The following is a 27976-nucleotide window of genomic DNA, read 5'->3' as shown; positions in this document are numbered from 1 at the left end:
AAAATTAACATTTTACACACTGGAAAATAACTTAAAAAACTAATTGGATCCTAGTTTTCAAAAAAAAATCGAGGTCATTAAAAAGAGTTATTTTTTATTCATATATTACAAAAGCAAAGCTTCATTCACAATATGAACTACATACTAGATAGAGTTATTTCAGCATTAAACTGCTTTCTGGAATCCCTAAACAATAGTGTGTTTTGCAACCATACTCAAGTTTTATGTTTTACATACAAAATACGTTCTTGACATCAAAGTACATATTAACAAAACCAAGTTCTAGAAACCATATACCCTCTAAGACTAATTAATGAAAAGTCCTTAGCAGGGAATTTTTTAAAAAATAATACATCCATTTGATAAATATTTTTGTAGAACTTAAATGAGGTTCATCTCTGAACATTTTTTAGTAATATTCCCTTTGTCAAGCAGTTCTGCAGATGAATGGCAAACACTTATTTCTAAAATGAAATAGCACTGGAAAATATCCAGTGAAATTTTTTCAAAGTAAAAGTCTAACCTTTACTTGAATTTCAAGAAGTTGTAGCTACATACTATATTCATAAAATCTGAAATAAAATTACTCCCTGTTAATCTCTTCACAGTTTCTTAAAAAAATATTAGTGGAGATAAAGTATCTACCAACTTTAAAAATCTAAACTTATGTTCACTGAACAAAAATAAATTTAGTTTCAGAACATTGCCTGTTAACAGCAAAGTATTATAAATAGTGCATGTTAAACTTTTCTGAACTCATTTCTATAAAATATTTGATTAAAAATAAAATGGGAGAAACATATTCAATACTTAATAGAAGATACTAACATCTTTCCAATACAGAATTTAACTCACAAAAAAATTAAATAAAATCCTAAATATTTTTAAAAATACAATACTAAAAAAGTTTCTAAGGTAGATCTGCTTTAAAAACTTTAGTGCATTTAGAATTAACTACAGCTTTCAAGCATCGATACCTTTGGAATACAACTGTGCTCTTTAAGTCCTAGGAATTTTAAAATTATACATTCTAGTTTGCAATTGTGAAAAAAAATCTGTTTGAACTAAAATGTACTTTCAAAACATCTCTCTTTAGTTGTCAGAAAAAAAATGTATTTGTCACTATTTGGCCCAGAATATACAGTTAATAGACTGGTTTTAACATGAGAGCTCTTTTTTGTTTAATGAAAACTTTCATTTTCTATTTTGTGGTATTGCTTTTATATGAAGAATAAAATAGAAGAAAAAAATAACCACAAAAGCTTCCAAATGACAGCAACTTGTTTCTGACAATATATACATATGAGGGCCAAGCTACACATTAGGAAATGGCTGCACTAAAAGTGATCTGAGCAGCGAGCGCTCCAAGCAACAGAGCAGAACAGGCTGCAGACTTTACATTCACAAGCCTCAGACTGACAAGATTTGTTTCCAGAAACTCCTTGATGCTGCTTTTTCAACAATGCGATGGAGATTCGTTTAGATTGGATATTAAACCACAGAACTCATTTTAATGGCTTTCTAGCATTTGGAAGGGAGGGCAGAAGATGCATTAACTTGGCACTGGGGGGTTTTTGTGGACTTATACCATCAACATTACCCTTTCACTTACTATTAAGTGTAGAAGTCCTTCTTAGTTATAATGCTTAATAGTTAGAATACTTGCTTAAGAAGCCAATTAGTAACTTTCAAGATTTGAACCAAATTAAAAATAAAAATTTTGCAAAGTACACAGAAACCAACAGTTAGTAACAATATATTTTATTGTTTGACCAAGCTGTCCTCAGAGTACGCTAGTTATTACACAAAAACAGCCTCCTAGTCAAAACTAATTACTGCGGATTTATACAGCAAGTTTTATTTCTGTAAACAAATTAAGTATCATGTTTAAATTCATTTTTATATCTATTTCCACACTTTTTTTTATCCTCTTCTACTAATGATGATTCAATTCACAGTTTTATATAGTTTTCTTGCTGTACATTAAAGACTGGTAAAACTGCAAATAAGCATTACAACTTGAATTCACAGAAAATATCTTAAATGGCCAATTCTGAAGAGGAGTCCAGAATTCATTTTGGACATATGTTCTCATTTTTGTAAATATCACTTCACCATCACACTTTCCCATGTGTTTCTATACCTACCTTTTCTTGAAAATTATGGGCAATAAATGGATAGAAGGCAGGAAAAGGAAACTTCAGATTTTGGCAGGAAGGACCGCATTTCCTAGGAAAAAGATGGATGACTTCCACTGTACCTCTTTGGTCATCAAAGGAATATAAGGAATAACAGATCCTCAGTATCGTTATCAACCTCCCGTGTAACATCAGAATGAAGATTTAAATGAACAGTTCAGATTAAAAGGAAAAAAGGCATCTTCATAGATAATCCTCTGATATTTCTAGCGTTCTCATATATTTACCTGTAGTTTTAAAAATAAATTACAAGTATAATAAAAAGAATCCAATGGAAAATTGCTGTGTGTTTAAACTACAAGTTGAATAGGCAGGTATTTTAAATATTAAACTCCATTTTCAATTTAAAGTCTTAAGTTTCATTTCTTTTCAGAACTTTTACCTATTTTTATAACTTTAATTTTAAAAGAATTAAATGTTTTTTATTTTCCCTTATGGAAAAAAGAAAGATTTACTACACTGAAATTGCTTTACTATTATCAGTTGAAATTAAACTACTGATTCAACTAAGCTATGTTTACTAAATAGTTTTTAATTAATGGCAATTTTCAAGGCAATTCCTCCACTAAACATTGAAATAAACTGTAACAGATTTTGTAAGAGAAAGTAATTTACCATTTTGAAATTATGGCAGAAATAACATCTAGCTGCAGTGTAGATGTTGAAATCAAGGGTATCTATCAGCCTTGAAGTTTTTATGGACCATAAATGTGAGAAATTTAAATGACCACTTGTAAGATTATCATTGCACTCCAATTCTCAAATGTCTAAATGAAAGGAAAAAACAGACACCAACGTGTCCAACTGTTCTAATACATAAATGACCCTGATGAGGTTTTTATGGAAGAAAAAAAAATTTTTGTTTCCACTGTCAAATTTATACTCTGTATGTATAAGACTTTAAATTAGCAACACCTTAATAGGGACGACACCCCCTACCCCTCCCCTGCAGAAAACAACAGTAAACTACAAAACACAAAAAGGCAAACCAAGTAAAGCATAACGTGATTGTTTCCCATCAGTGTTGGTTATGTTGCCCTCTTGCAAAATGACAGGCAAAATCATACTTGTTTTTACATTTGCATCCACATATGTTACACTGAAAAGGATTTTCATACCCATGACATCCCATATGAATAGTGTAAAGGATATTGTCGGCAAAGTACATGTCACAGTGCTGGCAGTGGTGTAGAAGCTGAGGGTCCTGGACCGGCAGGGTCGGAGCTGGAGTGCTTGGCTGACTGTTTCCCATGCTGGGAGTACTCGTGTGAGCACTTGGTTCACTGCTCGGACCTGCCACCGGACTATAGTTCCTCTGACTATGTGATGGCCGAGCTTCAGGGCTAGTGGGAGAGGAGCTCTGAGGAATACTGGCTGACACGGCAGAAACTACTGCTTGAGCAGAGGGCTGCTGCATCATGAAAGGCTTCTCATCAGGGCAGGGAACTACATCAGGGGATGCGGGGTTTTGGTTTTCAGGTGGCAAACTGGACAACTGTCCTGCTAGAGTTGACAGCTGGTTTAAAGGGTTGTCAACCATGAGTTCCTGGGGGTCCCTTGGCAGGCCACCAGCTGGTGTGGGTTTTGCCATACTTTCATAGGAGTCAGTCTGGATATTCGGGATTTCATGGGTAAAGTCATTAAGGTAGTCTGGCTTCTGAACCACCATGGAAGGTGGGCTTAAGTTGATTAGTGCTCGTCTGCTATAGCCCAGATTGCTTGTTTTCTTCTGTAAAACCCCCCACATCTTCTTGCTGCTTAAGGAAGACCTAGTACCTTTAATTGGTACCATTTTATGCTTGCGCCTTCGATGATGCGACAGGTTACTTCGATCACTGCAGCGGAAGGAACACAATTCACATTTATATGGTTTTTCTCCTGTATGGGAACGCATATGGGCTTCCAGATGACGCTCATAAGCAGATGCAAATGGACATAAGTGACATCTATGAGGTTTCTCACCTGTTTAAAAAGAAAAATGGGGAGAAACTGCAAGAGTAGCTCATTTATGAAAAGTTTCATATATTGTCCATTCATTAGATTTAGAAATTGATCAAAAAATAAAATGCTTTTCAGAATAACACATCTGCAAAAAAATTATTAAAATTTATTAATAAACCTGCATATAACCACCTTTATACTATACGGACTAGTGGAATGAATCCCTTTCACAGAAGGGATGGCTAAGGTGACATCTGAGGGTTAGCAGTGTAGCCTGCAACCGTACAGAAACCTTTTCCCTGGTCTGCAAAGGAAACGTACTTAGTAAGGATAAAGATAAAAACATTTTATCACTTCATGCTGTCTTCAGCATTAACCTGCCCAACCTGAGAAGCAGACAGATGCTGAGATTATTTAGATTCAGAAGGAAGATGGCTAAGGAAGGGGAAGCTGTACAAGGGGCCTCACTTCCTTGGATGCTGCTATTGCTGTGCAAAAATGGAGTCACTTCTCCATTTATTCAAACCTTACATCCACCTTCATTTTCAAACTATCACAACTATTTATATGATAGATCAACCTGCCCGTAAAGAAATGCCCTCTCCAGCCACTTCTCCGTTACCTGTGTGGATTCTAATGTGTTCAATGAGCCGTGCGGTGCCTTTGCTGGCATAGTTGCAGTACCGACACTTGAGCTTCCCATCAAAGGTCCTTTCAAACCCGTCTACTAACATTCCTGAGTTTTCATCCAGGGAAACTTCAACAGATGGGTGATCAAGTCCATTTTGATCACCATCTGTTCCAGCTATAAACAAATATAGCAAAAGAAATTATGCATCTCAGAATCAACTCAATTTAGCAATTTAGTGTGGAGTGGTAGAAAATCTTTCATAAATTGACAGTTTGCTTAGCACAAAAGTTAAATTCACAAAAATCACAGCCTTTCTGAACTGAGGTTAACTTTATACAAAAGCAGTATTCTATTGGGGGATTTCAAATTACTAACACATAAATTATATCAGTCCTCAACATACTTTTGAGTAAGGTAACAAGGTATGGTATTTATTTGACAGATAAGGAGACAGAGGGGGGTAAACAGTGATGGCAGTTACACGTTTAAGATTCTAGCCACTTCTACAAATACAATGGGCAGTCATGATCATCTCCCCAAATCCTAATCTATTTAATCTAAAACAATTAATGTTGAGTTTTGCAGTTCCACTCAGCTTACACATATGTTCTAGATTCTGGGTTGCATTTAGGATCTTAAAATTCTAATTAAGCACATATAGGGCAATATTGTATCTGATACCTCTGAATGTTATGATCTGTAAGAATTTCGGAGTTAAGAGATGTTTGGCTGTTTGCTTTTAATCAAACTACTTCTTTGTATAGATAAAGAAACTGAAGGGGCAAGTGCTCATAATCTGGAAAACCAACACATGGGGGACCACAACCCTGCTCTCTTGGATCTCAGTCCAAGAATTGTACACTAAAGTATTAAGAGTGAAATGTTTGTTCCTACAGCTTCACGGGAAAAGCACTTCTACTCCATCTGCAGGAGGTAGCGGTGCAGGTGCAGACAATTCAAGCCCTTTGCTCTGTTTCCTCTTTCCTTCACTAGGAGAAGTGACTTTGCTAGTTGGTGCAAGTCCAACATCCAACAGGTCCGTTGCATTGGAGGGACAGCAAGGCTCAGTGTCCCCCCTTCTCCCATTGCTTTCCCAAGCCAGTAACTCCTGAAACAGAATATGTATACGAAATCACTTGGGGATTGTATTAAAATACAGCTTCTGATTCAGGAGATTTGGGGTGGCACCTGACGTTTTGCACCTCTCACAAGCTCCCAGGTGATGCCCGGTCTCTGCTGTTGCTGGTCCCTGGATTACAAGGCCCTAGACCACCTAGGTCAAGGGTTAGCAAATTTTTCCTATAAACGTCAGATAGCAAATACTTTAGGCTTTGTGGGCCACATGATCTCTATCCCAGCTACTCAACTCTGCTGTTGTAACTCAAAAACAGCTATAGAAAACAGGTAAACAAGCAAGCATGGCAATGTTTCAATAAGACTTTATTTATGGATGCTAAAGTTGGAATTTCATCTAATTTTCACATCATGACATTATTTTTCTTTTGTTTCCCCCACACCCCAACAATTTAAAAATGTAGAAACCACTCTTAGCTTGCAGGTCGTGTAAAAACAGCAGTCCAGATGGGGCCCACTGCCTGTAGTTTGCTACCTCCTGAGCTAAGTTCACAAATAGATTCCAGTCTTCGTGTAGTAAGCAAACCAGACAGTCTATCTGTAGGTCAGGTAGAATAGGCTCAAGTAGGTCACTGCTTTCTCTACTCTGATTTCTCCTCCTAGGTGGGTATACATGGTTGGCCTTCTCTTCATTTTAAGAGAAGAAACAGAAACCCCTATTTTGTCTCAGGTCTAACCCAGATTTCCTAATGGCCAAACCCCTTGTGTAATGAAGCTGGACCCCCTTTTGGTTCCTTGTGTCTGCTGTTAGTTAGCAGAACCGGGAGAATGGCAAGGGAATTTAGAACCCCTAACCTTCCCACAAGACCATAATGCATCTCTGGGCCACAGTAAGCCCTGCTGGAGCTTTACTTTCCCTCAGCAAAAACTTGGCATGTTTAAAGAAGGGGAAAAAAATTGCCCCTATCTTTCTAGGAAAAACGGAATGATCCACATTAGTGAACAGCAGTGGGCTTCATACTACGGGTAATGACACACAAACACTAATATATTTGTAAAAAGTGAATTATTTAATAGTATTAAGATAAGTCTACCTCCCTGAAGAGCCTCTGCTTCTTTGTCCCCACTAACTGATCCAGAAATCATGTTGACATGATGGGTCTGCTGAGTCAGGTATTCCTGGAAATCTTTCACAAAGTCCAAAGGCTCTGGTTTCTTTTCACCCATCTTTGCTTTTTATTTTTTTTAATTTTTTTTTTTTTTTAGTTTACAGTTCGTTATACCTACGGGGGAAAAAATGAAATAATTTTACGTTATTTAGGGAGATACAGTACGTATTAAAACAACAACAGTGACAAAGATTATTATGTGCCAGGCACTACAAAGCCACAGAGAACACAGTCCCCACCTTTAAGTATCTTATAATCTTCCTGATGAACTAAAGAAACACAAAATGGTGAACAATTAATATATTTAATATTTAAATAAACTGGGATTCAAACTTAGTTTTTAGAGGATAGAAAGAAATTACAAAGAGAGGAAAAAAGAGAAAATTCAGAAGAAAGAAACAGGCATATCAGCAGGGATTATCAATGAATGAGACAGCAGAGAAACCAAGTGGCTCAATCGGGGCCGTGGCAGAGCATTTGTGGATGATGGACATGGAGCATACCTGCGTGTCCAATCCGGTCGCTACCAGCCACATGTAGCTACTGAGGGCTTAAATGTCGCTAATACAAATGACTTGAGTTTCTTATTTTATTAATTTAAAAGTGAAATAGCTACACGTGGCTAGTGACTATCATATCGGACAGCAAATGCTCTTAAAACATAGGGTTCACATGAATGAGTACTCTAGAAGTAGGTGATCTACAACAGGGGGTGGCAAACTTTCTGTAAAAGACCACACAGTAAATATTTTAGCCTTTGCAGGTCATGCGGTCTCAGCTGCAACCACTCAACTGTCATTATAGTTAAAAGCAGCCACAGACAATATGTAAAGGAATAAGTGTGACCGTGTTCCAATAAAGCTTTACAAAAACAGGAACAGAGCCAGGTTTGGCCTATGGGCTACAGTTTCCTGACCCCTGCCCTAGAAATCCAAATCACTACCTCTGCCACCACCCATCATCCAACTCATTCTGACAATAAGGAAAAAAAAAATTTAACAAAAATATCACTGATGCTGATGTACAGAGAATAAGCCTCATGTCAGATTTTGTAGTCATAAACTAAACTGGTCCTCACATAGGTTTATAGCCCAAATTTGCAAATCAAATAACCAAAAAGTTTTCTAGTAAGAACAAGCTGAGGAAGTCTAGCACCTAGGAGACAACAGGTCTTTTTCTTCCAATAAAAATATATTTATGTAAATGTATATGGTCTTCTTAAATATGCCATATGCTAAAAATTACCTTCCCTAAACCCAACTATTTAATGAGTAATTTACTGTCTAAAAAAGTTCTCATCTTTTTTTTTTTTTTTTTTTTTGTGGTATGCGGGCCTCTCACTGTTGTGGCCTTTCCTGTTGCGGAGCACAGGCTCCGGACGCGCAGGCCCAGCGGCCATGGCTCACGGGCCCAGCCGCTTCGCAGCATGTGGGATCTTCCCGGACTGGGGCAAGAACCCGTGTCCCCTACATTGGCAGGCGGACTCTCAACCACTGCGCCACCAGGGAAGCCCAAGTTCTCATCTTTAATAGCCAGTAGCAGGCATTTAAAGCTAAAGATTAGTCACTTCTCTGTATATATGCTTAATCTTTTCTCAAAGCATAACATACACACAGAAAAGCACATCAATCCTGAAGGTAGAGCTCGATGAATCATCACAAAATGAACACATCCCTAAAATCAGCACCAATGTCAAGAAACAGAAGGCTACCAGCATCCCAGGAGCCCCCCTGTGCACCCTTCCAGTACTAATCCCCCCCGTGCACCAGCAAGGGCTCCATAACCCTGACTTCTGAAATTGCTGGGCCACCAGGTTTGCATATATTCAGCTTTAGATAATGCCAAATAGTTTTTCAAAGTGACTGTACCAATTTACACTCCCACCAGTGGGGGACAAGAGTTTTGTTGCTACACGTCCTCACCAACACTCAGGTATTTTTTTGCCTTTTTCATTTTAGCCACCCTGGTGGGTGTACAGTGGTATCGCACTGGTTTTAATTTGTACGGCTTGACAATTAATTAAGCTGTGTACTTCAATTACCCACTTAGATAACCTCTATTTCATACCCAGTTAAGTATCTCTTCACATTCATTTTTCTATTAGGTTGTCCATCTTTTTCTAAGTAATATGTAAGAGTTCATCAAATATTCTGGATATGGGTTCTTTATTAGATATGTATATGTTAAGGACTTCTCCCACTCTGTGGTTGCCTCCTTTTCATTTTAATGGTAACTTTTGATGAACAGACGTTCTTAATATAGTCCAATTTACCCATTTCCCCACCACCACCCTTTACAGTTAGTTGTTGGTGTCCTTGCCTATATTTTACACGCAGATGTTCTCCTGTATTTTCTTCTAAAAATTTTATTTTATTTTTTACCTTTCATATTTTTATCTGGAATTGAGCTTTGTGTATGGTGAAGTAAGAATCAAAATATATTTTTTCCCCAATGAGACATCCAACTGTCCTAACAACATGCATTTAATAGACCAGTCTTTCTCCACTAGACTCTTTTATCACCTTTCTAATCAGGTGATTATATATGTGATTCTACTTCTGGATTCTCTGTTCTTGAGATTTTATAATTTTATAATTGTTGTCTCCTAGGTGCTAGACTTCCTCAGCTTGTTCTTACTAGAAAACTTTTTGGTTATTTGATTTGCGAATTTGGGCTATAAACCTATGTGAGGACCAGTTTAGTTTATGACTACAAAATCTGACATGAGGCTTATTCTCTGTACATCAGCATCAGTGATATTTTTGTTAAATTTTTTTTTTCCTTATTGTCAGACTACCTTGGCTGTGTTGCTACTATAGATCATTGAACTGTGTAACGATCAGTTCCTTATTAGGAACTAATAGGAACTAATTAGGAACTAATAAGGAACACAGGGCTAGTTTTGGTTTCCCTTGTTTACTGGCCCCAGACTGATATATTTTACTTCTGTATTTCTTGTCTTCCTCTCTTCTTATATTTAATTTGTTCTTTACTCTGAACACATTTAGCCAAATAAGAACCTGCAGGTGACCAAATTCTCATTTTTCTTGATGCAACACGTATGAATAGTTCCTTTCCTCCCTTCTTAGAAGATGCCTAGGGGTTTATTATTATTACTATCTCTTTTCACTGTTTTCTAGAAAGTTGAAGCTACTGAAAATCTGTCCTCTGCATCAACAGAATATTATGTTATTAGGTCAAACTTACTAGCTTAAAGACTCTGAACAGGGTCTTCTCTAGCCTTAGTTTCCTACTTTGTAAAATGAGATAATAATACCAATTTGCAGTGCTGTTTTAAGTTTTACAGATATGTGTAAAGTATCTCGCAAGATGTGTAGTTTATGGCATGTTTTCAGATGACAGCAGCTATTTCTGCAGCCAAAAATGGTTATACCTTGGATTAAGAAATTCCTCACTGTCCCAGATTCCAAGTGTCTTATGTTACCATTGTATATATCTCTTTTTTAGTTACAATGAAACAAACATGGTATGGTCCACCTTAGTCTCAATTATTCACATATCGCAATTTGCAATTTCCCAAATCAATGTACAATTTCCCCAACTCTTCTTATTTTACTCTTTTAGGCCACCTCTTTAAATCACTTGCTTTAGTCTGGCTCTGCTTTCTCAATCTTAAGGATTACTGCTGGTTTCTGAACAAGTTTGTTTCAGTTGCTTCTTTTCCCATCTTACCTAGCTGACTTGAACTGCTCCTGTTTCCTAAACACTGATTAGTATTCGTTTTATGACTATACTTGATTTTGCCGATTATCTGTCCTTTAAAATTTGCCCTCTGGTTAGGGAGGAAAAAAGTGGGCCAGTCGGCTCCAATGAAAAAGATTACCAAGAATAAGATTTGTGCCCCGGTCCGGGAAGATCCCACATGCCGCGGAGCGGCTGGGTCCGTGAGCCATGGCCGCTGAGCCTGCGCGTCTGGAGCCTGTGATCCGCAATGGGAGAGGCCACAACACTGAGAGGCCCGCGTACCGGCGGGGGGAGGGGGATAAAATTAAAAAATAATCTATAATAAGATTATATCTCAACAAAACTGAAAAAGGAAACCCATACCTCAAAACATACAGGGATGGGGAGCAATGTAAAAGTATACATAAAAAGGTAAGAAATATAGCAGATAAAGATGAAGAATGAGTTCCGAAAAGACAGAGAAAATAAAGAAGAGAAATGCTTTTTAAAAAAATGATCAAGAAATTTCCAGAATTAAAGATTCCTTTCAATTCAATCTGAAAGGGTTCATAGAGTGCAAAATAGATTAAATAACAATAAATAACACTTAGACACATTATTGTGAAATTTTAAAATCTCAAGGTCAAAGAGAATAATATGAAACTTTCTAGTGAGGAAGAGCAGCCTATCCACATAAGAAAAACAATCAGATATTGAGTATCAAAGGCAACACCGGGTGCAAGGAAACAACAGAGCAATTTACTCCAACTTAGAATTGTTTTCACTTTCTCAAGCTGCTAAAGGCTAGCTTCCAAAAATCTACATCACAATGGAGAAAATCTAGATGCATTCCCTTTAGAATCAAAAAGGCAAGGATGCTTGCATCACTACAGCTATTCAACACAGTACAGCAGCAGGTAAAGACCCCACAATATAAAAAGGAAAAAAGTAATAAAAGGTGTAAGGACAGGGAGATACCTCTCCCCCGCCCCCCAAAAAAGAAAAGAATAAGATGTGGGAAGTTGTTTTCTAAATTGTAAAAGCTGTAAGGCCCTACAGATTGTCTGTGTTCTAATTATAAAACCTATAATTTAGAAAGAAATCCTGGTATTTCATTGCAACTTTGCATCACCTCTTGCCAATCAGTTCACATGAAAACTGATGTTGCCACTGGAAAATATCTGAACATACTTTGATAGGCTTCAATAAGCAAGATCAATCTTACCAAATCCTGATTAGAAAGCATAACACTGCTAAGGTACATGTGATAATGCAGAAAAAAAAGGCACAGGACTGCCATTAAGAAGAAAATGATATTTTTATACATGCATCTCAAGTTTTAAGAACTCAAATAAGCCTAATCACAGAGAACGACTGGCATATTTTGACAGTCTTGGCTATTATCACATTGTCACATTATAAGTTTCACTGTGTTCCCCGCCAAAAATTGCATGCCGATTTTCAATCAAAATGCATGATGGACTTAAAAAAAACAACAATAAAGGATGCCAATGAAAAAAGGGAAGATACATTGTAAACTTGAGAGAAACTCTGTTCTTAAGAATTTTAAATATACTGATATGGTTTATAGTTGTAGACATTCTGCAATGATTTAAAATTTGTCTTTCCATCCCTAAGCATTTTTGTGCCCACTTGACCTACATCACCTCCCCGCCATGCAGCATTATAGGCCCTTGCAGAGCTCAAGTCTGCAGAAGAGATGAGTATGCATGAAAGATGCCTAAATCCGGAGGGACACTATGGTTCAAACCCCAGCTTTCTCCATCTCAAGTCAGTATTTCTAAGCACAATAAATAGAAAAAGAATAATTCTGAAACTACAGAAGACTTCTTGATATCAAAAAAAAAAGTTTTGTATCCAAACCATCTTCCTGTCTTTAATAAAGTAATCATCAGTCTTAGGACCAAATGTTTAATCTAAGAACTCCATAAATTAACTGGTATCTAGAGATACATCTAAGACAGTGATAAATTTTAAAACCTTTATGAATGTAACATAAAAATCTACGTTAGGAATCAGCAAACTATAATGCTCTCATTCCCATACTTTATGATTATCATTTCTTATGATACAGCAAAATTTCTGAGTCCTCCCTGTGATCCCTCTGATTAAAGTTAAGTTGGTATGGTATTCCATGGGGTATAGATACATGTCTATAAAGAAACTGGCTAGAATGCACCTAAATTATTTTTATGCCAATAGCTCTCCCAAACCATCCATTCAAAACTCACAAATAAGGTTCTTAGAAAACAACCAGAGACTACCCATGCTAGCGAAGAAAGAAGCATTTGAGAAATAAGCTTTGATATCCCCAAAGAACAAAGAATACAAAAACTTCTTTATCTTTAAGCAGGTAACAAACTATTCTTGACCTTCCTTGGGTTCTGATATTCAAGTCCTCTGATCTTCAGTCTCATAAAAGGCAAGTTGTCCATCAATACACACACAACCAACTCCTCTTAAGCAGTAGCAAACAATGTAAAACAGAGGCATCATGATGCAAATTAGAAGACAACCACAACTATGAAATAGAGGTGATATAAGAACCAGAAAGGGCTCTTTAACCTACCCTCCTCCCAAACTCTAGATTTTGAGAAGAACATGATTAGGCAATAGTAGGATCTATTTTATTCATCTACCATTTCTGGTAGGGTTATTAAACATAAGGTAACTAACAATTAACTTCCTTATACAGTAACTTAATTTGGGGTTTAGGCAGGCCTACACACATTAAGTGACTGCAGTTCTATTGAATGTGTTTACTTTTTTTTTTTTTTTTTTGCAGTACGCGGGACTCTCAGTGTTGTGGCCTCTCCCGTTGCGGAGCACAGGTTCCGGACGCGCAGGCTCAGCGGCCATGGCTCACGGGCCCAGCCGCTCCACCGCATGTGGGATCTTCCCGGACCGGGGCACGAACCCGTGTCCCCTGCATCGGCAGGCGGACTCTCAACCATGCGCCACCAGGGAAGCCCCTGAATGTGTTTACTTTTATAGCTTAATAATTATGGTCACTGAAAGATTTACTCTGCCATAGAATACGTATCAATGGAGAAGTCTAACAAATGAGGTTTCGTTTGTACAGAGAATAACATGGACTTCAAAAAGAATTAGAACACATTTCCTCTGATTACATAACCATCAAAAAAACAATTCTCTGAAGGCAAAAAGGGACATTATGAGGTGCTGAGAAATCAGAAAACATAATATAAAAGTAAAACTTAAATAAATACAAGCTGGGAAAAATAAAAAAGAGGAGTTACACAATCTAACCTTTTCACCCCAAATCAGTTCCTCCTTTTTCTTGCCACTCCAACATGGATGAAATGTAGAGTAATCGAAATTTACTCTGGAGATACACCAAAGGACTCCAAAAGGCCATGGAGGGAATTTCAACTAAAATTGAAAAGCCATACAGAGGTCTGCAAAGAAAAATACACCACAAATCAAAACCTTTGTAACAAAAAATTAGGATCTACGGGTTTAATAAGCTAACAAAATAACTTGTGCCAATTTTACCACTACCAGAAAAGAAAACTAAGCTAAGAGACAAACAACAAAGCAGCAGGTTCACTTCAGCAAAAGCTCCAAGTAATCACCAAAGAGTAACATGCATCAGTGCGACTATCGTTTTTTTTCCACTGGTGGATTTCATTTTTTGGCAAAAATGTTACTGTCTTTCCAAATTAAGTTATTAACTTCATTTGTTCGTAGTACACTTCTAAAAGGCTCAGGAGCTCAGGCTTAGTACTGCTGAACAGTTACAATCGCATAAAAACAAGGTACTAGCCTAGCCCCACGGAAACATTTGTGAGAAAAGGTTTAGAAAAGAAAACCCACCAGGCACGCCCAATAACAGCACATCTGATTCCCATCTTTATTATCCTCTCTATCGCAACTCAAAACACTTAGGGTTTTCTTGGGAAACACTTGGGACCCCTGGGGGTAAAAAACACAAAACGTCTCAATTCGCTGCAACAAACTCCCAAACTTGTATTAACCTGTAGCTGTGTTGAATGCACAACATAAATCAAAATTAAACGGGATTTGTAAAATTGTTAGTCCAGACGTTTAAAAAGTTGTTCTAAGGAAGTTGTGTTTCTTCCAAACTGAAGTTCTGTAGAGCTCACAATTTAAAACGGCTTTACTTCTCCCACTTGTCACTCCTCTTCGTGCCTAAACAGCACACTAAGGGGACACTAAATGGGCCACGTGGTTAGTGGCAGCTGGAACCGGTTTAACTTCTATTTAGATTCAATTTACCCAGCACTTACTAGATGCATGGCTTGACGACTCGCACGCCGGACAGTTTATTAAAAGACAAATCCTTCACGAACTTCAACAGTTCTTCGCTGAAAAATCCTCCCCAAACCTCACATCTCCCCAAAATTAGAGTGCACAAGCAGTAGAAACGGATCTAGGAAGGACCACCGTCAGATAAAAGACGGAGGCTTTAAAAAGTCCTCCCAACGAGTAGCCCGGAACTGGCGTCGGGGCGGCATCCTCACCAGGATTCGGAACACCTAGGAGACCCGCACCTCGGCTGATCCCCTGGCCCCAGGACCCGGTGAAGACGCAAACCTCGGGGCGCCCCACCACCACCACGACCACCTGTCAGAGCGAGAGACAGCTCCCTACCCAGGAGCCGCCAAGCCCCTACCAGACGGCGACGCCACCGCAGGGACCGCTCGCTTCCTCGGGGGCTCCCGCGGCCAGACACCGCACCGTCCGCGCTCGGGCCAGGAAGGTCCTGAATCGTGACCCCTGCCGACCAACCGACCACGCCCGCCCCTTCCCTGAGGCTGAGTTCAGGGCGGAGTCAGCCTCTCGCGAACACCCTGCTCTCTCCTCCCGCCGCTCCTTCTTAACCGCTCTCCTCCTTAACCGCTCTCCTGAGCCGTGTCACCGCCGTCCGAGCCTGTAACCAGCTACTTACCTCCTGACAGGCGCACCGAGTAACCCCTACCGCCTTGTTCAACGCCGCTGCTGTCGCCGTCGCCCCCGCCGTCTTCGTCACCGCCGCCATGTTTGTTGTGTCTCCTGTTCCCTTACCGCCCCACGGCCTTTCCTAACTCTCGCGTGAGCAGGGCGAAAGCGGAGAGGGAGCTGTTTGTCTATCTCGGCTTTCCGTAAGGGCTAGGGGGCGGGGCAAGGGAGTTTGTGGGCGGGGCTCTGGCTCCACTCGCCCCCAGGCATTGGTGTGCGGCCCGGAGGCTCGCCAGAGCCGCTTCCCGGGGTTCTTGAGGGAGCTTGCCCTGGGGCGCAGATGGAGGGAGCCACGGTTCGGCTGCTACGCGGCTGCGCGCTGGTAAGTGCGCTCGCAGCGGGCGTCTTGGGGGCCCCGAATGACCTTGGCCCCGGCAGCGGGGTCTTCCCCTGACGGGACTGGGGCGCCCGGTCCACGTCCCGGGCCCGCGCTTCCCTCCCTCCGCCGGGTCTCTCTCAGACCCCTCACCGCGGGCCGGCCCCGACCCCGACCTCTCTCCAGGCCTCTAGCCGAGCCGGCCTCAGTTTCTGTAAGGAGGGCTGGGAGTGGCAGCTGGTGAGAAGGGGGCTATGGGCTGGTCTAGAAGCTTCTTTGACGGAGCAGTCACCTTGCATGGAGTCGGAGAGACACAGCTGTAAGATATCTTTTGCAGGCCGTTGGGTCCTGAAAGCTGCCGAGTCTTGAATCTTTCGAGGCATTTTGTAGAGATGTCATTTCTCTGATGTCGCTTTTCCCCAATGATTACATTTCCCATTTGTCTTGATTCCTTTCTTCCTAAGTGCTAGACCAGGGTTTCTTAGCTTTGGCACTGTTGACATTTGAGGCCAAATAATTCTCAATTGTGGGAGGCTGTCCTGCGCACTGTAGGATGTTTAGCACCCCGGAGTTGTGACAACCAAAGGCAAAATTGCCCCTGATTGAGTACCGCTGGTGTAGACCTGTACTATTGTGTGCTCCAGAAGGGTGGGAAGAAGGGACCATTCTCCTTACAACCTGATAAAAAACTCTCAACCTATTTGCTGTACCCAGTTTGTTGACTATACGAATCGATCTCCAAGATTCCAACAGGAGCGGTTGAGATTCTGAGGTGCTGTTTGCCAAAGAGTTTTACAAGCTAAATGGTCAGTAGCTTGCAGAAGGAACTCAAAAGCACAGCTACCACTTAGACCCATTTCAAGAGTTCACCTGTGGTGTAACAAGGCCCTCAGCTAGGGTGATACCACCGACGGTTAGCGAGGAAGATACATTAATAGACTTGAGAAGAGCTGCTAATTACCTTGAGATGGAGGAATTAGATGGACTCCACATTTTCTAAATGGAGTGGCTTAGTGGTGGGCAAAGATTGGGATGTCTGGAGGAAACGTAGTTTAGGGGGAACAGAAGGAAAATTAATTAATACTCTTTTAGACTTTAAAAAGTGTCAGTAAAATGTACCCCTGGAGAGTTTTGGAAGCTGGGCAGGAGGAGGATCTGGGGACCAGCAGAAAAATAAGAGCTAGAGAAGTAGGAGACAGGCAAAGCCACAGATGAGGGATGGGGCGTGTGAGGGAATGGAAGCACAGGAGGGTACAAGTCAGCCTTTGGAGTACATTACAGACCATTCTGGGTAAATGGTGAAGAAAGGCAAAGCAAAAGGAGAATAAATGTAGGATATCAGAGGAGGCTTTGTGACAAACATGCTTTATTCAGAATTGGAGCAAAAGAAGTAGAGGGATATTTCAGTCCTTTCTTAAGAGCAAAAGTACAAGCAGAGTTTGTGCCATGTAAAGGAAACAACCCAAGGAAAGCAGAGGCAAGTGTTTTTTGAGAAGTTCAAAATACAGCCCCCTAACCCAGCGTCAATTTATGGAGATACGGATTGAAAATTGAGGCAGCGCATGAACTTGGTCCATTGAACCATGAAGAACTGCTTGAGGTTCTGGTGCTCCCTTGACTCAGTTTGGTGTTCACCTGGGGGCACTGGAATATGCCACACCTGGTGTGGAGCTCAGGTGTCCTTACTTCTATCTTAACTGTTCTTTCTACTACCAGCCTGGTTTCCCTGAAAAGGAGGGTGGGTCAAAGAAATTCCCAGTACCTGGTAAGGTATTGGACCCAAGTTAATTGCACAATTTTAAAAAAAAGTTCATTAATAATCCCACCTTTTAAGATTCCTCTGGAAATAAAGGGAAGTTAGTCTCTGGTTTCGTTTTTGTACACTGGTAGTTTGGGAAAGAGAACTTGCTGACTTGGCTAAGGTCACACGGAAGGCAAACAGGTCTCCTTTATGCTGGTTCCTGGCACTGTACCCTGTCTTGGTTTATTTAGCCTACTCCTGAGGCAGTCTACTCTTCTTCTAGAAGGTGGTGATACTGTTAGGAACTACTAGGGGCTGGAATGAGGAGCCTGAGACTGATGGAAGGGAAAGGTTACCTGTTTAGTAGTTTTCAAGAATACCTGAAAACAGAAGCTACTGTTTCGGGAGGAAGCAAGCAGGGATTAGAGAGATTCTGGTGCCAAAGTTTTGGCTTGGGCATATGAAAACAGAAACGATCAAACTCTTTTTTTTGGTTGGGGGGGCGTGGGCTGTGTTGGGTCTTCATTGCTGCACGCGGGCTTTCTCTAGTTGCAGCGAGCGGGGGCTACTCTTGGTTGTGGTGCACGATCTTATTGCGGTAACTTCTCTTTTGTGGAGCACGGGATCTAGGCGTGCGGGCTTCAGTAGTTGTGGCTTGCGGGCTCTAGAACGCAGGCTCAGTAGTTGTGGCTCGCGGGCTCTAGAACGCAGACTCAGTAGTTGTGGCTCGTGGGCTCTAGAGCGCAGGCTCAGTAGTTGTGGTGCACAGGCTTAGTTGCTCCGCGTCATATGGGATCTTCCTGGACCAGGGCTGAACCTGTGTCCCCTGCATTGGCAGGCGAATTCTTAACCACTGCACCACCAGGGAAGTCCCAGGATCAACTTTTAAAATCTAAAGTCAGGTATGCAGTACTTAAGTCAGATCTTAAAATGGACATCCCAGGTTTAGTCAGAATTCAGTAAAGTGTTGCTTAGTAGAAGACTGGGAGTCCTTGAACTATTAGGGCATAGAGAAATAAGTATTGTGTAATTTACTGAACAAAAACATATAAACCCTGAAGGATAAAACAGCATTAATAAGTATAGGGGAGGAAAACTGTTCCCCTTTTCCCTTCTAGGTTCTTTAGCTGGTCTGATAATTAAATTGGCATGACAGATTAACAGGAGAAAAACAAATTTTGTACTTAAAGGAGCCCATAAAAGATATGAGACTCAAAGAAGTGACCAAAACCTGAAGCTTTTATGCTCTTTAGACAAAGAAACGGTACATTTGTGAAGAATTGACAAGAAAAAGAGGTTTGGGCTTGGGGTAGCTAATTAGTGAAGAAGTAACAAGCTTTGTTTATACAGCCTTCTCTGCCCTCAATTCCGTTTCTGGTGATGAGGATGCCTTCTACCCTCCTGGTAGAGGGAGAGTACCTTTCACAGGGGAGATATTTCCTGTTTTCAGGGGGGACAGAGGAGGTCAGTATCCTTCTTGCACTGCTGTTTCTTAAATATCTTTAATTCAAAATGATCAGTGTGGGGACTTCCCTGATGGCGCAGTGTTTAAGAATCCGCCTGCCAATGCAGGGGACTCGGGTTCGAGCCCTGGTCCAGGAAGATCCCACGTGCCACGGAGCAGCTAAGCCGTGCGCCACAACTACTGAGCCTGCGCTCTGGAGCCTACGCGCCACAGCTACCAAAGCCTGCGTGCCTAGAGCCTGTGCTCTGCAACAAGAGAAGCCACCACAATGAGAAGCCCTCACAGGGCAATGAAGAGTAGCCCCCGCCCGCTGCAACTAGAGAGAAAGCCCGCTCACAGCAACGAAGACCCAACACAGCCAAAAATAAATAAATAATTATTTTAAAAAAATGATCAGTGTGCCAAAGTGGCATATTTAGGGGTGGCACATTCTGCTCGCCTTTATAAGCAAATCCTCATCACACCTCCTCATCATCATTCTTTGCTATAAGGGAAATTTGCCTCGGCATGACTCTGCCTACCTCAGCACCTAAGGCAGTAGGAGAAAGTGTGTCCAGTGTAGTTCTGACATCTACTGATTACACAGTGAGCCATAGCTGTCAAATCTAAATTCTGTATTAAATATTGGCCTATTGCAGAACTGTTTATATGCAATGTTAACCCTTAACATCCACGGAGCATAAAAGCATCAGAAAATCACTGTTCTCATTTTGCTTAGGTTAATTACCCTAAAGTGGTAACAAGCGATGAGCATAATTAAGCACATTGGTGTTTAATCTCCTTTTTATTATATAAAAACTTGACATGAAGGACCTTCTTTCTACTACTTCCTTTTTGGAATACCTCCTAAATATATGTCTTTTAAACAACCAGTACACAGTATTTAGCATAAGAAATAAAATGTTAATTCATTAATTCTTCTAAATCATTGATATAATTCTCATAAACCATACCAATTCCTGTAATTTTAAAGCTACAACATTTGGTTTCTCTAATTTTAAAGGAATTTAATTTACTTTTTTGGGTGTGGGGGAGGAGTGATACAATTCTTTAAAAGTATTTATTTTCAGTAGATAATTGTAGAATCTCATGCAGTTATAAGAACTAATACAAAGAGATCCTGCACACCCTTTATGCAATTTGCCCCAAAGGTAACATCGTACAAAACTATAGTACAGTATCACAACCAGGAAATTGACATTGATGCAAACCATCAATCCTTTTCAGGTATCTCCAGTTTTACACATAAATTTATACACTTCTGTGCAGTTTTATCACATGTATGCACCACTACAGTCAAACTACAGGACGGTTCCGTCAGCACAAGGAGCCCTAGTTTTACCCTTTTTTTTTTTTTTTTTTTTTTGCTGTATGCGGGCCTCTCACTATTGTGGCCTCTCCCGTTGTGGAGCGCAGGCTCAGCAACCATGGCTCAGGGGCCCAGCTTCTCCGCAGCACGTGGGATCCTCCCGGACAGGGCACGAACCCATGTCCCCTGCATCGGCAGGCGGACTCTCAACCATTGCACCATCAGGGAAGCCCTGTTTTACCCTTTTATAACTACACAACATCCCTACTCCGCCACCCCACCTGTTTCTAACCCTTGATAACCACTGATCTGTTCCCCACCTGTATAATGGTATCATTTCAAGATTATTAGGTAAATGGAATCATGTATTTGTAACCTTTTGGAATTGGCTTTTTACATTCAACATAATTATTATGACATTCAAACAAGTTGTTGCCTGAATCATACTTGGTTCCTTTTTATTGCTGAGTAGTATTCCATTGTAAAGGAGGAAAAAACAACTACTCTCTTGGGTTTAGCGTGTGGAGCCTGCAAATTAAACTGACAGAAGACAGATTAACCTGAGGAAAAGGTTTACTTGATATGCATAGGGAAGCCAACAAAAGAAGTAGCTTCATTAAATAAAGTTAAAGGTTTATATACTTAGTAGGGAAGTGGGAGGGGGGAGAAATTGATTCTATGGGAAAAACAAATAGGGTTCTTTAGGAAAGACCAAACAGATTTTTGAACAGATATGAGGTAAGAAAGATGATAACAGTGTTTAAGTATGAGTGGTCTTTTCCATAAAGTCCCCCAGGAGGGGATTTACAGTAGCCTCATTTCCCAGTGTTGCTTCTTTTAGTCAGATAAGAAGACTTTTTTCTGCATCTGTTGAATCTCAAATGTCTTTGGCTTGGAATAATCTTTATTGGAATCTGAGGTTCCATGTGGGTCCCCACACCATGATAGGGACATGCCATGGTTGCTTAACCATTCACCTACTGAAAGACATCCAGATTGTTTCCAGTTTTTGACTATTGTGAATAAAGCTGCTATGAACATTTGTGTGCAGGTTTTTATTTGAACTTAAGCTTTCGTTTCTCTAGGATAATACCCAGGAGTACAATTACTGGATCATATGATAACTGCATTTTTATAGGAAACCACGAAACTGTTTTCCAACTTGACCTCCTACCATTTTACATTCCTATCAGCAGTGTATGAGAGATCCAGTTTCTCCTCATCCTTGCCGGCAGTTGGCATTGTCGGTAATTTTTTTATTTTAGCCATTCTGATAGGTGTGTAATTATATCTCACTGTGTTAATTTAATTTTAAAATATTCTTTAGTTTCCAGCAACTTGGAGAATGGTTATTTGAGCTAAAAGATCCTTTGAGTATCTTACTGTTAAAACAACAAAATTCAGCTGAATAAATTTTAAAGATTTTATTGGCTTTATTCAACAGCTCATGAATTGGGCAGCCTTCCATCTAGTAAACAGAAGGAAGCTCCAAAGAGCTATACAAAATAAGACTTACAGGCAGGAGGGGGTGGGGCTAGAAAGTTGCTAGCAGGGAGATGATTGGGGCAAAGTCACCTTCCTTTAGGGGACAGCAGGGTCTGTCAAGCAGATGACCTCACTAGTGCTGACCAGGTAATTCCAGATTGACTGGTCTAAGATTCCACTCCTGGGAAGAGTTGAAACTAATTAATTTAGGTATTAAGTCTGGTTTGGTGATGTGGGCTTAGCACAAGTGATTCCATTTGGGGCCTGTTGTCTTTTTTTTTTAACATTTCACATTTAATTATAACGTAATATTATTTTACCTTTCCTTGATCTGTAAAGTTGCTTCATTGCAAGAGGACATTAAAAATACCATCAAAATGTGCTTACCAAGAGTGACCACTCTAATTATCTAGCTCTGGAATCATCATATGAGCTTTTTGGACTTATTAAGTCAAAAAGGACTTAGAAGAAAAATTTTGTTCATGCATCTGTTATCTTTAGCCTATATAAAAACTCAGATTAAATGTAAAAATAGAATGCATAAAATTCTAAAAATAAACATGGGTAAATCCCTTTATTAGAGTAAGGAAGGTCATCCTAATTTAAAGCTGGAAGGCACCAATCAAAGAAAGGTTGATAATTTTGACAACATAAACATCAAAACCTTTTGCGTGACAAAACAAAAAAACTATGCGCAAAACCAAAAGACAGATGACAAAGTGGTTGAAAAAAATTTGCAGCTCCTCTGTCAACTTAAAGAAAAATGCACAACATGAGAGTTGTGAGATCAGGGACTTACTGATGACTAAACCTGGGAGATAGCCTCTCAGTGAGTAGCTCAAAACAAAAGGTAGGGGAGGAACCACCATATATACGAAGGTTTCGGCAGGGAAAGACATGCAGTCAAGCATACATCTTGATAAAAGACTAATACTAATCACAAGGAACAAATACCTCAAGTTAATGATTTTAGTGCTTTTTTTAATGCACAGGAAGAATCTGGGGTCATTGAAATTCTTCCTGAGATAATATATCCATCTAGGGACCCTTTTGTAGAAAGCACAGATTGCTTCATTGAGCCTGCAGGTTTTTTAAAAAAGTCTGAATTACGTTTAGGGTACACCGTTGGTGGGAGACTATAGTGGGTTGCGACTTTACCCTCGTGTAACTGGATGATGAGGGAAGCGCTGTGTTTTGCTCACACCTGTCACCAAAGAGCTAATTTCCTTAATTTATATTGAGCTCTTAGAAATCAATAGGAAAAAAAAAACTGAATAGGAAAAGAGCACAGGACATGAATAAACAAAAACAGAATTAGAAATGTTCTTAAATGTATGAAAAGGGGTGCAAACTCGTAAATGAAAGACAGCTATAAGAACACTTTGTGATACAATGTTTTTTTACCAATGAGATGGATGCAGAAATAAACTGGCCTACAAGCTGTTTTGGCAAGATTCTAGGGAAACAGGCACCATTATATATTTGCTAGTGGGCGTGAGAATGGTTTAACTTTTACGGAGGACAATTAGAGAAAATTTGTCAGTATTTTGAATTTATTTTTAACATTGACAGAGATTTCCCTCTTCTAGCTTGTGCTACAGATGTGAAATAATGTACGTCAAAAGTTATTCATTGCAGCATTTTTTTTTAGAAACTTTACTTTGCAGTATGTAATTAGATTCATAGGAAGTTGCATAAATACAAACAGTAGAGAGAGGTCCCCCCATCCACTCAGATTCTCCCATGGTTGTATCTCAGTAGTACAGTTATTGGAACCGGGAAATTGATATTATTGTAACGCCAAGGAAAGGATAGCCCAACAAAGTGGTATGAAAATTACTCTAAACCTAAAACATTTGACCATTCAGCAGCCACAAGAAAGAAACATTATCTAAATTTAAACAAAGCCTCCTGAAAGTACATCTGTAGATATAAAGAAACTATCTTTTCTCCTATAAATCCATTTATTGTCGGTCATTTCCTACCCCCCCCCACCCAACCTCTACCATTAGAACCTAAGGCAGTAGAGAAGTTTTCTTCCCAAGAAATGTGTACATATAGTTCTGTGGTACTTCATCACTTGTAGATTTGTGTAACCAAGTCCACAGTCAAGATACAGATAGACATTCACAACAAAGAGCTCCCTTGTTACAGCATTACTTATAATAACAAAGGGAATTCTGTTACATGTTAGAAACATCTCCAGAATATATTGCTACATGGGGAAATAAATAAATAGATAGATAGATAGATAAATAAATAAATAAATAAATAGGCCAGAATATGGTACATAGTATGCTCTCTTAGAAGGACCAGGAGGAAAATAAGCAACTATATTTCTACTTGCTTATGTTTGTATATGAAGAATACCAAAAGGATACATAAGGATCTCCCTTATCCCCTATGGAGGATGTTGAAAGTGGGCTGGATGGGAAATAGGGCAACAGCTTTTTTGAACATAGTTACCTGTTCAAACCAAAAAGTCTTAAGTAAGACAACTGGGGGCATGGTGAAGGGGGAGCAGGGAAGGTGCAGTTGTGGATCATTTATTCAACAAGCGAATAATTTGGCTTTTGAAAGTTATAAGGGGTGACATGAGTCAAGCATGTAAACACAGATTCCAGCTCATGCTACATATGAGAGTCACCTGTCAACTGAAAAAGTGCACAACCTAAAAGATGAGAATTCTGTTTTATTCAGCGGACATTCTGAGGACTTCAAGCTGGGGAGACAGCCTCTCATCACTCTGAGGGACTGCTCCAAAGAGGTAAGGGAGGGGCCAAGATATATAGGGGTTTTTGCACCAAAGACCGGGTGGTAGGAACATCAAAAGATTGCTGATAATTAAAAGAAAACCAGACATCTCAAGTTAATGAATTTAGCACTTTTCTGTGTATGGGAAGATGCAAGAGTTTTGGGCACACTAAAATCATTCCTTTGATATGCACCTAAGCTATCTGGGGCCAGTAATCCAGTGCTGTCTCCTGAGTTTCCTCAGGGCTCACCAATGGAGTGGCTGTAATGTGATGGCTGCAACATCCTTTGTTTACTGATTTGGCAGGCAACAATTTTTTTTTTCCACTCACACACCTCAGGGAGCATTTTAGAAATGCAGAAGCCCAGGCTTCATCCTAAGTCTGTTAGATCAGAGTCTGAATTGGTGGGGCTGAAATCTTTTAGTCTAAGCGCCCGCAGGTGATCTGGGTATGTAGCCAAGAGTGGCGACCCCTGATTTAAATCTCAGGGGGACTTGTTTCAAAGACACTAATAGAGTCATTGGTAAAAGTTCCCAGGATAAACTAGTTTCTTTAGTTTAATTATGTATAATTATATTTTGCAGTTAGGTTCTTAAGAAGTCCATAAAATTGTTCTGTAGTGTGATGCTGAACATATTATTTAAGACCTACATCTAGCATTTTTAAAAACAAGCCTACTTTGAAAGCCCGAAGAATACGTGGTTCAGGTATTCATTTTAAAACATCAAAATTTTTATTATTAAATATTTCTAATAACACAGGTAAGTGTGAGAAATAGTACAACTGGCACCCATTTCCACACAAGCTGCTTTTGCTGTCTTTTTTAAGAAATAAAACAATTCCGACATAAACCCTGCACTTCCACCCTCTCCACAGAAGTAACTTGTAACCGAGGCCCAGCAGTGAGGCCAGTTTTGGATCACAGGACCGGAGATCAGACAAAAGGTAGCTGATCTCAGTTTATTGCACACAATTAGCACACAGCACGGGTTAGTCAAAGTAGGGAAACTAGACAAGGGGATAACAAGCACTCCCAGAAGTCCGGAAAGCAGGTGTTTCAGCATGAGTGGCAGTCCTGGTCCAGCAACGGGTGTGGAGACAAGCATGGAGGCAAAGTCGCCTTCTGCTCCAGCAGGGCCTTCTGGCAGCGTCCATCTGCAACAGCCCAGCAGCGAGGAGTCAGGTCCTCCAACCAAGACCCTTCAAGTCATCTCAGTGTTCTAAGGAGTCGGCCAGTAGGTGTAATGGTCATGGTGCCCAAGGGGTCTTGTCTCCAGCAGTTGCTCCTTCTGTTTCAGTGATGGTTTTCCTCAGGCTTTACCAAACAAATTCCTTAACACTCTTAATTTATCACACTAAGACGCTGGGACTCCACATTTTCTGCCATGACTCCATCTTGACTTACTGAACATACCTCAACTGCTGTGAGTTTCACACAAGGAGAGTGGGAATCCTAACACAAGAGAAATCACAACATAACGACACTCCTGAGGCTGATGTGTATGCTTCCTGTTTTTAGACTACATCTGTGTGTATCAATGAGAATATATACTAACATTTGGTGTTTTTAAAGTGTGCATTAACGCTGTCTCCCTGAATAAATCCTTTTGCAAAGTACTTTTTGTGCTTAATATATTTTCAAGACTTATCCATGTTGATATATGTAGCTCCCTAGTTCACTTTAACTGTTGTAAAATATACTGTTAAATCAATATACCACGACTTATGCATTCCTTTGTTGATAATTAGATTCTTAATTTTTCACCATTTCAGATGTCATTTCATTCTTCGCATGTTTATAATTGTGCATATGAATTCAAATGGAATTGCTGGGCCTCAGGACATGTATGTCTATCTTTACTGTCACTTAGGACAGTAATTACTGTAAGGAATGGCACCAAAAACCGGAGGAGAGCTTAAGCAAGCTTTATTTGGGAACGCTCCCAGGCGAGGTTCACTGGTCGGAGAGAAAGGGGCCAGAGAAGTCGCGCCCGGGCGTGGGCGCGAACAAAATTTATAGGGGTGGACGCAGGGGAGGTGCTTGCTGTGTGAAGCAGCCCTTTTTGGGTGTTGTGGCAATGTCAGGTGTCGGTTGCATCAGCCACTTTGGCGGGGATTCTGTCTGGCTCCCTGGGCCCTTCCCCGGACCTGCTGGCCTTACATCCCGACTTCTTTGGTGTAATGGGGCGACGTTTGGTCTCTGGCTACTTCCTGCTGTACGGGGGCGCTGGAAGGGAGCGGTCCGGAGGTTAGGGGAGGGCGGCAGCGGGGGTTTCTGTGGGTAGTAAGGCTTATGGGTGGAGGAGCATCTGATTCACTGCCACCCGAGAGACTTCTTGTGTACGTCTGCGGAGAAACCTGAGTAAACAGGGTGCAAGCATGAATAGGATGCAGATAAGGATTAAGGGGCCTAGGACTGGTGTCAGCCAGGTATAGAGGGTGGACCGCCACCAGTCGGGGATGGGGGAGGTGGATTGTCGCTGCCTGCGTTGGAGTTCTTTTAAGCGTCGGAGAGCATCTACATTGTCTTCAACGACCCCTGTCTCGTTGATGTAGTAGCAGCACTCTTCCTGTAGGAAGAGGCAGGCACCTCCTTTGTCGGCTGTCAGAAGGTCCAGGGCGCGTCGATTTTGGAGGGCAACTCGGGCTACTAAGGTGAGCTGGCGCTGGAGGGAGGCGATGGAGGTGGCAGAAGCCTCGATGGCTAGCTGGAGTTTCTGCTCTAGGTCGCGGGATGTTGCGACACTGTGTGTTAGGGCTCCTCCCCCGATGCCCGCAGCGACGAGAGAGGAGGCGAGGGAAATGCCTACGACCATAGGGAGTAAGATGGCCCTTTTCTGTCGGCTAGAGAGTTGTGTGGTAAGTGAGAGAAATTCGGCTTGGCCATATAATGTGAGTTGTGGAACAAGGGTGACGGGGATACATGGGAAGGGGGAGGAAGAGTTGACCTTTTTTGTAAGGGAGCCATTACACCAAAAGAACAAGCCTGGTGGGGCCCCCATTGGCGTAGTTACAGGGAGGGATGAATTGCAAGGGAGTGCATCATTAGTTAAGTTTGGGCGGCTGCCATAGCAAATTGTGAGGTTCTTTTTTTCTAAATCAAGAAATATGGGGACTCTTAAAGGGGGAAAAGGTAAGTTCTGGGAGGGAGAGGTAAGGGGTTCTTGGGGGGGTTTCTTTAGCAGCCAAATATAGGGGTTTAG

At 40.7% G+C, this 27976-nt stretch overlaps 2 protein-coding genes across 7 annotated transcripts in view; one reads left to right on the top strand and one right to left on the bottom strand.

Moving 5' to 3' along the window:
• Window positions 1-175: 175 nt before the first annotated feature.
• On the bottom strand, window positions 176-15759 carry IKZF5 (IKAROS family zinc finger 5). 3 transcript variants are annotated; one of them, XM_082854294.1, is made up of 5 exons: window positions 15652-15756; window positions 13989-14137; window positions 6939-7127; window positions 4762-4944; window positions 176-4160 (listed from the first exon to the last, which is right to left on the bottom strand). In XM_082854294.1, exons 3-5 carry the CDS (start codon window positions 7069-7071, stop codon window positions 3217-3219), a joined length of 1260 nt encoding a protein of 419 aa, XP_082710420.1. In that variant the 5' UTR covers window positions 7072-7127; window positions 13989-14137; window positions 15652-15756; the 3' UTR covers window positions 176-3216. The 3 variants fall into 3 exon arrangements, with proteins under 3 accessions (XP_082710420.1, XP_082710421.1, XP_082710422.1); XM_082854295.1 differs by lacking the exon at window positions 15652-15756 and adding an exon at window positions 15376-15468; XM_082854296.1 differs by lacking the exon at window positions 13989-14137 and having other exon boundaries at window positions 15652-15759.
• A 168-nt stretch (window positions 15760-15927) lies between these two features.
• The window catches only part of ACADSB (acyl-CoA dehydrogenase short/branched chain), a 40226-nt gene continuing 28177 nt past the window's right edge, over window positions 15928-27976 (top strand). For all 4 annotated transcript variants that reach the window (XM_082854744.1, XM_082854743.1, XM_082854742.1 and 1 more), the window contains exon 1: window positions 15928-16023. In XM_082854744.1, the coding sequence (XP_082710870.1) occupies window positions 15982-16023 (42 nt within the window). In that variant the 5' untranslated portion in view covers window positions 15928-15981. The remainder of the gene's footprint in view (window positions 16024-27976) is intronic.

The sequence above is a fragment of the Leucopleurus acutus genome (genome assembly GCF_964270905.1).
Source record: "Leucopleurus acutus genome assembly, chromosome: 14".
Classification (NCBI taxonomy): Eukaryota; Metazoa; Chordata; class Mammalia; order Artiodactyla; family Delphinidae; genus Leucopleurus; species Leucopleurus acutus.
The sequence above is the reverse complement of the archived record's forward strand: the minus strand, read 5'-3'. Positions and strand labels throughout refer to the sequence as shown.